Raw genomic sequence first — 13200 nt, 5'->3', positions numbered from 1 at the left:
AAGTCAGACTCTTTCGGTAATAAGAGCCTCCTGGGAACAAGATGGAAATCTTGTCCTACATCAATTCCTCATAATTATATAATAATCAATAGGAAAATAAATAAAATATGAAATTGGTAGAACAATAAAAATTCCAATTGATTTGAATGGATTGGCATACCTTCCCCATGGTTCGCTACTATTTTAATAGGGGATGCCCGAATGTGACAAATTATTATGTTAGGGATATAGCTAGAGTCTTGATTTTAATTGGTGTGGTTGGTGCCTGCTACATTCTTGCTTTTACATGTGTATGGCTGTTGTGAGCTTTCCCTTCCATGTTCATGCTTGTGGTTGGCGGTTGATAGAACCATGCCTCAACCTTGTTCTTAAAGTTGAAAATCGGGGAATCGTTATGATAGGGTATCTTACCACATTATGTCATCGAGGAGTAAGGCGGTTCATTCGACAATTGGGTTAGGACACAAGACGTTTTGTGTATTGTCCAACGCCCTAGCAACCGTAGGGGTGTCGCTTGTAGTGTGCTTTAGTCATTCAAAGTTTGCATCCGGACATCAACTCAACCCATTACCTTTATTGTAAAACCCAAGGAATTTAAGTCTACTAAATTTATTATATAACTCAATGATAATATTAAAAAATTAATTTCATTAAGCTTTTATAATTATATTAATAATGTCCCAGAAATTTAGGAACTTTCTGATCAAGTTTTAAACTCTTTCAAAGAAAAAGTTGACTTTTGAGCCTAAAACTTCAAATAGATAGAAACAGGGTCAAACGAACTTCAATTGAGTCAAACATAAGTCTAGAATGTTTGTCTCATAGTCCTATATCCACCTACAAAATTTCAAAAAAATCTATTTTCGGTAGGATTCCAGAAATCCAAAATTTACCGAGAATGCCTTTGACTCACTGCCACTTGGTAGCTTGTGGTGATACCACATCATCTTACGATTTTGGGGCTGGCAAGGAGTATTTTTGTCCTAATATAAATCAAAATCAGTAATAAAATAGTTGTCCTTTTCGGTTAGTCAAGTTAAAGCCTATTGAGGTTAGAATTTTTATGTTAAAAGACTAAAGGCTTAAGACTAAGACTTCCAAAGACTAAAAAGACCAAGCCTTTCAAACTTAATCTCTAGCCTTTGGATCAACTTTTGATCCTTAGATCTTGGCCTTTGAAGTTTGTATAAATAGGATGCCTTCTTTATCACTATACACTGCCAAAGTGGGTTTTCGTAAATGAGAAAAGCTTGAGTAAAAGTGCAAGAAATGAGTTCCAAAGTGATACTTGTCTTCCTAGAATTTTTTGGTATGTCTTCTATGCAAAAAAATGTTTCTTTAATATGGTCGAAAAAGCGTTGAAATTAATTTTACCCTATCCAGTCCAAAAACTCACAAGATATGGTTTGAATGTTAGCTTTTGAGTAAATATTCTATGATTCACTTTGCATTCCCTCGTACTATTTAAATTGTGTTCTTTTACTTTAAAAAGTTATTTAAGGACCCAATAAGCTTAAAAAATTAACAAGGAAAGATATGTGTAAAACATATATTGCTTCTTACATTTATTATCTTTACAACTACTGTCTTTGCATTTATAATCCTCATGAATAACATGAGTGATCGTTTTTTCTTTTACTATCCCCTAATTATCCTTAAGATTTTCATGATTTGATTGTGTTTACTTTATGTTCTCATGAATAGCATGAATTGATCATTGTTACTTTTATTGTCCTTACGATATATCTTTACGTTAAGATTTATGTTTAAGCGTTGTAGCCTCTTGCTATCACATTTAACCATTGGTCTTGATGTTTAGACAATTTTGAGTAATTGTCCTTATAATACGTTCTTACTTTAGGATTTATGTTTAAGCGTTCTAGCCTCTTACTTGCACGTTTAACCATTGATCTTAATGTTTAGATTATGGGGAGTAATGAGTAACACCTACAAGTCCCAAAAACCAATTAGATTTATATGATGGGAACTAACGGCTTACAAATCTAATACACTAAAATGGGCTTGTATGTACCCTTGGTATGAGAACTGTGAATAAACATAAATATAAGACTTTACTCAAACTAATTGGTCACTACGTTGCATATGCATATATATTCACTATCTTTGTTATTGAAAGTGCTTTAATAAACCAACTATATTTTATACTATGAAAACCGAAGACTCACTTGTTTGCTTATGTAAATATGATCATTTCATATTTACATAAACCTTGATGCAGGTCTCAAGGTTGAGGGCAAGGGTCCCTTTGCCCACTTTGATGTTTACTAGAACATCAGTTGTGTGTCTTTTGTTAGTCTCAGAGGAGCTAGTTTTATATAGTTATGTTTATGTTTATTTCCTTTAGTGTATGTAATATGATAAATAACTCAGTTTATATCAATCATGTATGCTTAAGTGCCACATGTGACACATACTTTTATTCAATGCCTCTTGAATACATTTACATGTAATTAAAACCATCTGAATATTTATCTGTTCAAGAATTTCAATCAGCTCTTATGTGTTATGTAAGGTATTCCTAGTGTTGTTTTATAGAAATATATATATATATATATATATTCCATTGTTCATCTCTAATATCATAACCTCACGTGGAAACTGAAAGTTTCCGCTTACAGTTTTGCTCTACAACCACCAGGACATCACATTTATGGCTCTTTCACAAGATGAATTCAAGAGAATTTCCTTGTGTAAAACTGCCAATGAGGCATGGGACATTCTAGAAGTCACTCATGAAGGTATCAAAACTTCAAATTTTGACTTCTAGATTTGAATAAATTATAATGAGGGATGATGAAACCTTTGATAAATTTTATGCTAAATTGAATGATGTTATTAATTCATGCTTTAACCTTGGTGAGAAACTTCTTGAACATGGAATTGTCAAGAAAAATATATATATATATATGGTTTAGACCTAAAGTGACTGCCATAGAGGAGAGTAAAGACCTAGACCCTAATGGTTGAAGTGCTGGTTTGATCTTTTCAAACCTATGTGTTAGCTTTTATGATTGGTTCATTCGGTGTCCAAAACATGCTTTTATACTTTTGGAGATTGGGGTAGAATTGTACTTTGGTATATAGTCAAACACGTTGAAGAATTGCTATGAAAAGACGAGTACAAGAAAAGATGTTCAGACACCAAAGATCGATATTCGAACACGGACTGTTTCAGGGAAGCTGAGAAGTCTGGACACTAAAGTGGACATTAACTCTCTCGTTGAAAGATGTCTGGACACCAACAGTTCAGGAAATTTTATTGTTCCCTAACATAAATATCCGAACACCAGAGATAGATGTCCGAATATGAAAGGCAGATAGGGTTATGAAAACCTAGTTGTGTACGAACACCTTAAGTATATGTTCGTACCCGCCACTATAGGATAACATATTGCTATTTAAAGACTGCTTTGCCTCAGCCTTTGGTACTTCTCTTTGACACAAGAAATTAGAGACTATATTGAGAGTATTGAGAGACAAGTCCCAAGAACTTGATACAAGTTCTTGAGTAAAGAACAAGAGTTTATATTTATGGAAACTCTTTGAAGAACATTCAAGCCAAAGGATTAGCGTGCTGTGATTGAACAAAGGAGGAACGTGCTGTGAGTTCAAAAACACAACAAAATCTACCGGTGGGGATTGGTAAGGAGGCAGTCTCATAAGATTGGCCAACATGGGATTTGTTGGAGTAGAGACTACGTGAGGAGGAGGTCATCCAACAAACTGTGTAGTAGAATTATAGGGTTGTAAGTTTTACCACCTGTTGTAGTTATTTCTTCTATTGGTGGAGTGATTCCTAGGTTTGACTGCCTCAGAGAGATTTTTCATTATTGAAAGTTCTCTTTGTCAACAAAATATCATGTTGTGTGATTATTGTTGATGCATGCTTTGATGGCTTGATTCTCATAACTGCAATTGTTTTATTTTTATATTTAAACTACTAGTTGTTTTGTGGTTATTCACTACGTGTTTGAGGTTCGTAATGTAGGTTGGGTAAAACCCTACCTTTTATTATGAACTCTCCGTGCCTCAACCTAAAGAAAGAACATGGCCTGAAAGAGTGTTAGGAAAGAGGCAAGTTAATCCTCTGAAGAAGACTCTCTGAGGATGAGGAACTAGCCTTACTTGCTAACAAATTTAGAAGGTTACATAGGACTAAAAAGGGAAAGAGTAGGAACAAGTCTTCAAAGATTTATTATAAATTCAACGATGACTCCAATGGAGCCTCCCAAGGAAAAAATGATAAGACCAAGAAGGCAAAGAAGCCTCAAAGCATCCAATGCCATGGGTGTTCAGCCTATGGGGATATTTGACTCAGATTCTAATGACATAGAAAAGCCCGTTGACAAGAATGAGAATTTTATGGCTTTAACCACCTCTATGAAGAGTGGTGGTAAGTCCAAAGTGACTGCCTTACCTGATTTGGTAGAGTAATCTCGAGATGTTTCTCATGTTGAGGATAACTTGCAAGTTGCTTACACCAAACTTTGAGAAGAAATGCTTGAAACCAAAAAAAAAAAGTGAATAAAAAGAAGGGAAATGTAATGACCCACCCCCAACGACACAATATTATCCACTTTTAGCTCCTCCGAACCAAACTTCACAGTAGGTCAACCAACCTGGTACTACTCTCGTAGAAACACGCTTAACTGCGAAGTCCTGATAGGTTCATGGCTATCAGGGCCTTAAAATGGCTTTTGTCAAAGTGAGTAGGAATATACGTATAAGAATATCCTCATTCTCATAACTAGGCAATGTGGAACGCTACAATCACCCATTCTTGGGACCCAGCGTCCCCGCTGGCAAACCTCATGAAATCGTGCACGTTTCCTCTATTTCAGGCTAAGTAATGGCTCTGATACCCACCTTCAACGACATATTATTGTCCGCTTTTGGCTCCTCGAACCAAACATCCTAAAAAGTCACTCATCATAGTACTACTCTCACAAAAGCACGCTTAATTGTAGAGTTCTGATAGGTTCATGGTCATCAGGGCTTTAAAGTAAGATGTGTCAAAAAGGGTACGAATATATATATATATATATATATATATATATATATATATATATAACATCCTCATTTCCACACCCATGCAATGTGGAACGTCACAAGAAAAGTTTACATACACCCTTAAAACTGCAACCCAATTGACTATATCCCTCCCAACTTTCAATTGAGACAATGTTTCCCCTAAATTACCAAAAAATTGTCAATGTCTCCCAATGATAAAACACCCTTAATACAATAAGTTAAAAAGATTCTAATGTTTTTAGAGAGAGAGAGAGAGAGAAAAAAAAAAAAAAAAAAGGAGAAAATCAGGGAGTGGTCGAGCCTACTTCCTTAGGCAAAATGTGTTCTATGAGGATTTAGCTACTCCAGGCTACCCTCTAGGGCAAATTAGAACCTCGCTCAGAATTTTCAATTTCCCCATAATAAAGCGTTTTCATTTTTTGCAAAATCGCCACTCCATGGCATCCAACCTTGTGGTGAACAAGAGCTTCTAGGTTGTAAATTCTCGAGTACTCCTTTAGCCCCCCAAACTACCACCCTTTCTCTGGATGACCCCCAAACTACCAAAGCTTGCACTCTGACCTCCAAACTACCAAAACCTTTAAAAAATGCTCCTTTTGACGAAATATTTCCATAATATCCCTGCCATGTGTTATTTTTCCATTAAAAAATAATTGAAAATTTTTTTTTAGAAAAAATTGAAATTTTATTTTTTATTTTTTTATTTTTAAAAAATATTAAGATCGACCGAAGAACGTACTGCTTCTTTCTAGCATTGTCGTTGGACACGATGCACACCTACAGCTCAACAAACTCGTCCCCGCCTCTCCGAACGTGAACATGGCTAATTTTCTATCATTCGATGTCTATGATATTGATCTTTCAAAGGTTATGAATGATTCCAATTTGAATTCTGTTTTGTTACAAACGACGAGCAAGTTTATCATCGTTGTGGAAGACCTCTATTGGTTTCTGACAGAGAAATTAACGACCGTGAGCTTGAATTTTTTTTTTATTTTTTTTTTAATTGAAAAATTACACGTGACAGGGGTATTATGGAGATATTTCGCCAAAATGGGCCTTTTTCAAAGGTTTTGGTAGTTTGAAGGACCATCCGAAGAAAATGTGGTAGTTTGGGGAGCTAAATTGTATTTTTTTTTTTTTTGTCCATAAATTTATATTATGCAGCTTACTAATTAGTCTAAAAGACAAATTCGGAGGTCAGTACTCATGGACTAGACTTGCAAACTTGGCATTTTAATTTATAAGAGATGTTACACATCCATCTCTTACTCATTTTTTGCCTATCTCTTCTTGTAAATTCATCATTGAATCTATTGGACAACATTATTTGGTCTCACATATTCAATGGTGAATTTAGTTGTTCATTTCTTATATGGAGATAGACTAGAGATGAGCAAAAGATAGAAACCAGGCAGTAATGTTAATTTATAGGGAAATGATTCATGCACTACTAGTGCACATCCCCAAGACACATTAGAGTGGGACCTACGTAGTAGTATTTTTAGCATTTTCCTAATTTATATATAGGTGACCCTGGAAAAAAGAGAGAAGTAAATAAGAAAGAAGAGAAATGATACATACATGCGTAGATCCATTTTTTCCAAAACACGAGCTGGTTCCCACTCGGAAATGCTGCAGATTTCCAAGCCAACGCGGCCAAAGGGGTATTATATAGATGGTTGTTCGGAACAACAGCAGAAGCTGGGCAACGCTGGAGCAAGTGCAGAGCAACATCTATTGTGTTGTACGGTAGAGAGAGAGAGAGAGATTGATTTAACAAAAACAAAAATTACTCAATATTTCAAAGCATCGGACAAAAGAAGAACGAATATTTAGACGTTACCAAAATTATTGAGATTTATCAACTGGGTAAGAACCATGGAAGCATCGATGTCGCTTAATGTTTGAAATGGCAGAGAGACAGAGTAGAGATAGCGAGCCACTTCAATGTTTCCATACTCCAGAGCCCTTACAAGTGGAATACGATTCAAATTGTCTGGGATGTTAAGCAAATGAGTGTTCTTCGCAATCATGCAACCTACCATCCGAGTATTTTGTAGAATAGCAGCCTGGGCTAGAGCTGTCAAACCATAATCATCTTTTATTGCTAATTCCTCTGCGGACATTAACTCCACTAACTTCTCCACAATTTCCGTATGTCCTGAAAACACAGCCACGTGAAGAACAGAACGTCCATTGACTGAAATTTTTGCACTCTTTGCATTTTCGTGGCGGCTAAGGAAATCGTTAGCAGAAACCCAGTCACCATTGTTGATGGCCGTACGTAAGGGCTCATGCTGAAGGAGGTCGTTGTTTATACTGCCTTCCCCTGCCAAGCCATTAGCCATGTAGACTAAAATGAGTTTGTTTCTGATACCAACAGTCCATGAATTATTAATTTTAATTTTTTTTTATTTTTATTTTTTCAATTTCCCTGTTTTGTCAAGTTAATACAACGACGTTTTGGCATTTACTACCGCAACCACGTCGTTTGTAAAAACCATTTCATATTTATTTTGCATCCCCCCATTTCATATTCTCCATGCACTGCACATCTCTTGTATCACTTTCAAATTCTTAGAGTCTATTTGGAATTACAATTTCAAAAAGTATAATTTTAAAAATAATATTTTTAAAACGCAATTTTTAAAATTTGTTCAAAATTACTTTTTCCTTGGCAATTGAGTGTTTGGATGCCACTTTTTTTCCTGCAATTTTATGTGCAAATTACTAATAAGGACATAATTATTCTATTATATATTTAAATATAGTGCTTATGCACACATAACACAAGGAGATATCAATGGTGTAACTAAGTTTTTTTATTGACCCGTGCAATTAGGCCAGTAAACGAGTTGAGCTCAGGCGAATAGCACTTGTGCGAGATCGGCTCGTCTTCACCGTACTTGGTTTGTTTGTAAGAGTGACATGTGTTTTTAGCATGCAAGAAATAGATGTGTTTTTAATAACGTGTATTTCTCACAAGCTTAAATGACACATATTATTCCTAAAAGCTGGTTTGTATAAAACTAATAAAAACTAGTTGGTAATAAATTTCTATCCGAAAACAATAGAATTTTAGGAGTTGTGACCCCTAAGGACCCTAGAGCTTGCAAGTAGTGTTCCAAATAATTTAGGTGTCACTATAAAAAACATGGTACTTCGGCCATGTTATCCCACATACAACTAGGTTACAAAAACTATCCGTTAAGACTTGAGAGATTAGATAAAAATAAAACAGGTTTCAGGAGGAGGCAGATGGTACCTTTAGCAACCCAATAGGATTTGTGAAGTATGACCCTGACAGAATAAGGACCCTATTTGCCTAGTATTTTACAAAATATGAGTTGGATTTTAGGTATGTGGAGATTGAGGGGTTTCATAAATTTGTTAATGATTTGGAACATAGCTAGATTCAAACTGTCATCCCATTTTACTGTGGCAAGAGATATTTGGAAATCATACATGGCGGAGAATAGTAAGTTAAGGGATTTGTTGAGCATCAAAGGGTTTGCCTCGCCACCAATACATTGTCATCATTGCAAAATCTGAATTTCATTTGTCTTATCGCTTATTTCATTGATCATAATTCAAAATTGCATAAGAAAATCCTAAAGTTTTGTCTAGTTCCTAAACATAGGTTTCTTAGGGTAATTGCTATGAAATATGACCCTTGAATTGATTAATTGGGTATGTAAACAAAAACAAAAAACAACAAACACCAAAAAACAAAAAAAAAAATGATTTAAAGAAAATTGAGGAGTCATTGCAGGTGAAAAATATAGACATATTGAAATCGGTCGTTTTACTTTTGACACAAGCCCAACTATATGGCCTTGTTTAGTAAGAGAGTGGGAATTAGAGGTAATAGTAAGAAATGATAGATGTGATATAAAGGAAAAATTATAATTTAACCCCCCAAATTATCATTCGTTTTACGGATAACTCCTTGAACTACCAACGTTTGGACTTTGGCCTCCAAAACTATCAAAAAGTTTTAAAAATGCCCAATTTGACCAAAAAAAAAATGCCTATAATACCACTGCCACATGTCATTTTTCAATTAAAAAAATTAAAATAATTACAAAAAAATAAAATTAAAATTAAAATTAAAAATTAAAAATTAAAAAACTAAAAAAACTAAAATTTTATTTTTTAAATTGAGAATAATCTCAGATGATTAAAATTTTATTTTACTTTTTTTTTATCTTTTCTCAAAATAAAAATATGAACTCATTTTAAAAATCACTCTTTTTGTAAAAAAAAAAAAATTATTAACACAATTTTTATCATATCAGCGAGTTAACAAATTACCCTCTAAAACAAATTTTATTTAATAAATATGGCATACCGAATCTATCGGACTAATTTTAATAAAATCTTTATCCAAAATTTGCGATCCAGATTATGTTTTCATTCAATTTAATCAAGGTTTTTATAAAATAGACTAAAGAGTTATGCTTTTACACATCTAAAATGGTAGGAAAAAAAAACTACATATTATATTTGATATATACACCAGATTATGAAAAAAAAATTATATCGTAAACATGGGGTATTACGTTTTTTGGATTTACTAACCAATAAATTCATACTGATTTATAACCTTATCAATCCAACGACTTACAACAAATAACTGTGGAAGTGGACGACTACAATCTGTCCAAAAAACAATTTTTTTTTAAAGAAAAAGTAAAAATAAAATTTTATTTTTTTAGTTTTTTTAGTTTTTTTAATTAAAAAATGACACGTGGCAGGGGTATTATAGGCATTTTTTGTCAAATTCGGCATTTTTGAAACTTTTTGATAGTTTGGGAGGCTAAAGTCCAAGCATTAGTAGTTTTGAAGGATATCCGTAAAATGACTGGTAGTTTGGAGAGCTATATTATAATTTTTCCTTTGATTAATGGTGCGGATAAATACATTTATAGCAACTTTGATAAAATTGTAGTCATTATTTGTTTATATGCTCATTGCTTACTCATTTTTGGAATTATCCTTGAGGTTGTGCATATTACTAACATATCTCTTTCCACTAAATTTGATTTGAAAGATATGGGTGAAGATAATGTCATTCTAGGCATTAAATTCTTATGAGCAATTTGATTTTTCACCTATGTCCACACCATATGATTCAAAGGTGCACTTGGTTAAGAACCATGGTGATAGTATCTTACAAGTGAACTATGAACAAATTATTGGTAGTTTAATGTTTTTAACAAACTGTACACGTCTTGATATTGCATACGCTACTAGTAGATTAAGTAAATATACTCATAATTATAGTATTGAGCATTGGGATACTATCTCTAGATTATTGAGATATTTAAAGGGCACAATTATTTTTTTGATTGTCATATTGTGGATATTGAGCATTGGGATGTATCTCTAGATTATTGAGATATTTAAAGGGTACAATTAATTTTTGATTGTCCTATTGTATTAGAAAGATATTGTGATGCGAATAGAATTTTTGATTCAAATGAACTAAAGCACACTAGTGGATGTGTTCAAATTAACCAGAGGGGCCATCTCTTAGAAGTTCTCAAAGCATACTTGCGTAACGAGATCCACCATGGAAGTTGAGTTAGTTGCCTTAGAAAAAGTTGGATTCGAAGATGAGTGGTTAAGGAGTTTACTGGTTGATTTACTTTTATATAGTAACCCAGTTCTACTTGTGTATATTCATTGAAATTGTCAGGATGCTATAGCTTGAGAATAGAGCAAGATCTATAACAGGAAAAGTCAACATATCCGATTAAGGCATAACATTGTAAGGCAACTAATTGAGAATGGTATAATATCCGTAGACTTTGTAAGGTCAGAAAGGAACTTGACCGATCCTTTGACCAAGCCATGCATTGGCTAAAGACTAGTCAATAAAACATCAAGGGGGATAGGACGGAGGCATCCACACTATGACATTGCGATGGACACTATACCTCCATAATTGAAGATCTCATAAATGAGGTTTAATGGGTAAAATGAAGTTGCAGGCGTTTTCATGAGGTACTGTCATTTATTCTATGTTTATTAGTTATAAGTCCATCCTTATTGTATGAGTTTGTACAGATGCATAATTATTAGGGATGAGCTTAAAGCTCTTAATGGGTTCATAGTCCATACCCATTGGGATAAGGGGTATTCTACACGTACTCTTGATGGATATTGCTTCTTATGAGAATAAGGTTAGTCTTTAAAGCACTCATGAAACCCAGGAGGTGCATGGTCTATCTAAAGTGTCAACTCGCTATAGAACGACCCTAATATAAAGGAAGCTATATATGTGGATAATAAGTTTTATCAACTTATGAATTTGGTTAACAGAGTTGAACTCCACCATAATTCATTACGTTCCTACTTATTTCGCCTAAGTGTGGTTAAAACCAATGGGTACTACAATGATGCATGCTTTCTCAAGTTTCTTCCTATTATAATGTTTGTAACATGCGAAGGATTATTTTTTAGATGAATAATATGTCCGGGATTATTGGAGTGTCTATGAGTTCCAAACAATTTCTCCCCTTGTCCAACATTGGTTAGAGCACTAGTAGCAGATACCAATCCATTTTCCTTAATTTAGGAAAATTTAGGGAATCAAACCACTTTTTCTTTCCATATGCAAAAACACCTCGCAACAGATTTCCTTAATCTTCCCTATATCATTAAAATAATATTTTTTTTAATTCCAAAAAACTGTTTGTTCTCTCTCTTCTCCGTCTTTCTAGTTTCTTCTTTCTCTCCATTTGTCTTTGCTACTCTGCATCTTTTGGCTCTTCTCCTCTCTCTCTCTCTCTCTCTCTCTCTCTCTCTCTATCTCTATCTCTATCTCTATCTCTATCTCTATCTCTATCTCTCAACCTGAAGCCCCTGGCCGACACGCTCTTCACGAAGCAGGATTCAAACGCGCAAATCGGAGCAACTCTATGCTTGGCCTCAGCGATCGACGCCGCTCCGGATCCGAACCCGATGAGGCTAGCAAAGCTGTTGTCGAGGTTCGAGAAGCTCTTGAGAGAGGGTATTCTTTCAATAATGTAACTCTAATTTTGCTTTTCTAGTTGGTTCTTTCCCACTTCTGTTGATGCCCATTTGCTCATAAGTGTTTTGAATCAATCCTGTTCTGGTTTCAATCATGGGTTCTCGCTAATTTTTCTGCATAGATAGCTGTGTTCGTCTGTCAATGCCCATTTGCTTCAAATTGTTCTGAACGATCCTAAATGCAATTTGTGATAATGGGTTCTCGTTAATTCGGTGGTTGTTGCTCTCATAACCTATCAACGACAAGCTGCTATTGGATGGGATACCAAGGCTGAACGAAGAAGAAGAGAGGCGGGTTGCGTGAAGGCGTGAAGAAGAGAGAGTCAGAGAGAGACATGTTTTTTATTTATTAAAATATTGGATTGGATAGCTACAGTGTTACTCAATGTATTGAAAAGCACTGTAACTTTCCAAGGATAATCCTCTAAAATAGGATAACTGCTGTGGCTTGATTTTTTGTGACTTGTTTTAAATTTTTCCTATTTTAGGCAACAGAACTACTTATAGGGTATCAACTGCGGGTGCTCTTAGAAATGAGTTTCTCATTGGCTTTATATACACTTATGGACCTCCCTAAGTATCTTTAGATATTGGGCTTAGTCTACACATTGGGTCATATCTATATAACACTCATGCCATGCCTCACCTTGCCCTGTCTTGTCTCGCATGCGTGAAATGCGATCCAATTTTTCTTCATCCCAATATTTTTTAGCCATTTTATGACCATTGTCATCAACTTACTTTGTAAGCCAATATTTTCGCCTATAAAAGACCCACCAGAGAGCATTCCATATAGACTAATTCCTCTTCTTTGATCTTTCTATTACACGCTTTGCTCTAAAAATTCTGATTCAATTATCCGGTGAGTAACAATTGAAAGGTTGTTAATCTTCGCCTTCATGTATGGAAGTGTGTTTGTAACAAAGGTAACGCTATAGTCTTAATCATGAAAAGCCGCGTATTACCAGACCCAATCGCACAAAGTTGAATATTCTTGGGAGCATGAAGTCAACCTTTAAGAATAACGTTTTTGCGTGATTCTATAACATTGTGAAATCATTCATTACTCTTCATTCTAATATCTTACATTATATTTAACTTATTGTT

At 34.5% G+C, this 13200-nt stretch overlaps 1 protein-coding gene across 2 annotated transcripts in view; it reads right to left on the bottom strand.

The window, feature by feature from the left end:
* LOC133880706 (ankyrin repeat-containing protein NPR4-like) overlaps positions 1–13200 on the bottom strand; it is a 32995-nt gene that overhangs the window by 16581 nt on the left and 3214 nt on the right. For both annotated transcript variants that reach the window (XM_062319701.1, XM_062319702.1), the window contains exons 3-4: positions 6899–7384; positions 6637–6789 (exon numbers count right to left, since the gene is read on the bottom strand). In XM_062319701.1, the coding sequence (XP_062175685.1) occupies positions 6637–6789; positions 6899–7384 (639 nt within the window). The remainder of the gene's footprint in view (positions 1–6636; positions 6790–6898; positions 7385–13200) is intronic.

Source organism: Alnus glutinosa, chromosome 10 (genome assembly GCF_958979055.1).
Source record: "Alnus glutinosa chromosome 10, dhAlnGlut1.1, whole genome shotgun sequence".
NCBI lineage: Eukaryota > Viridiplantae > Streptophyta > Magnoliopsida > Fagales > Betulaceae > Alnus > Alnus glutinosa.
Note: the sequence above shows the minus strand (reverse complement) of the source record. Positions and strands in the feature narration are given on the sequence as shown.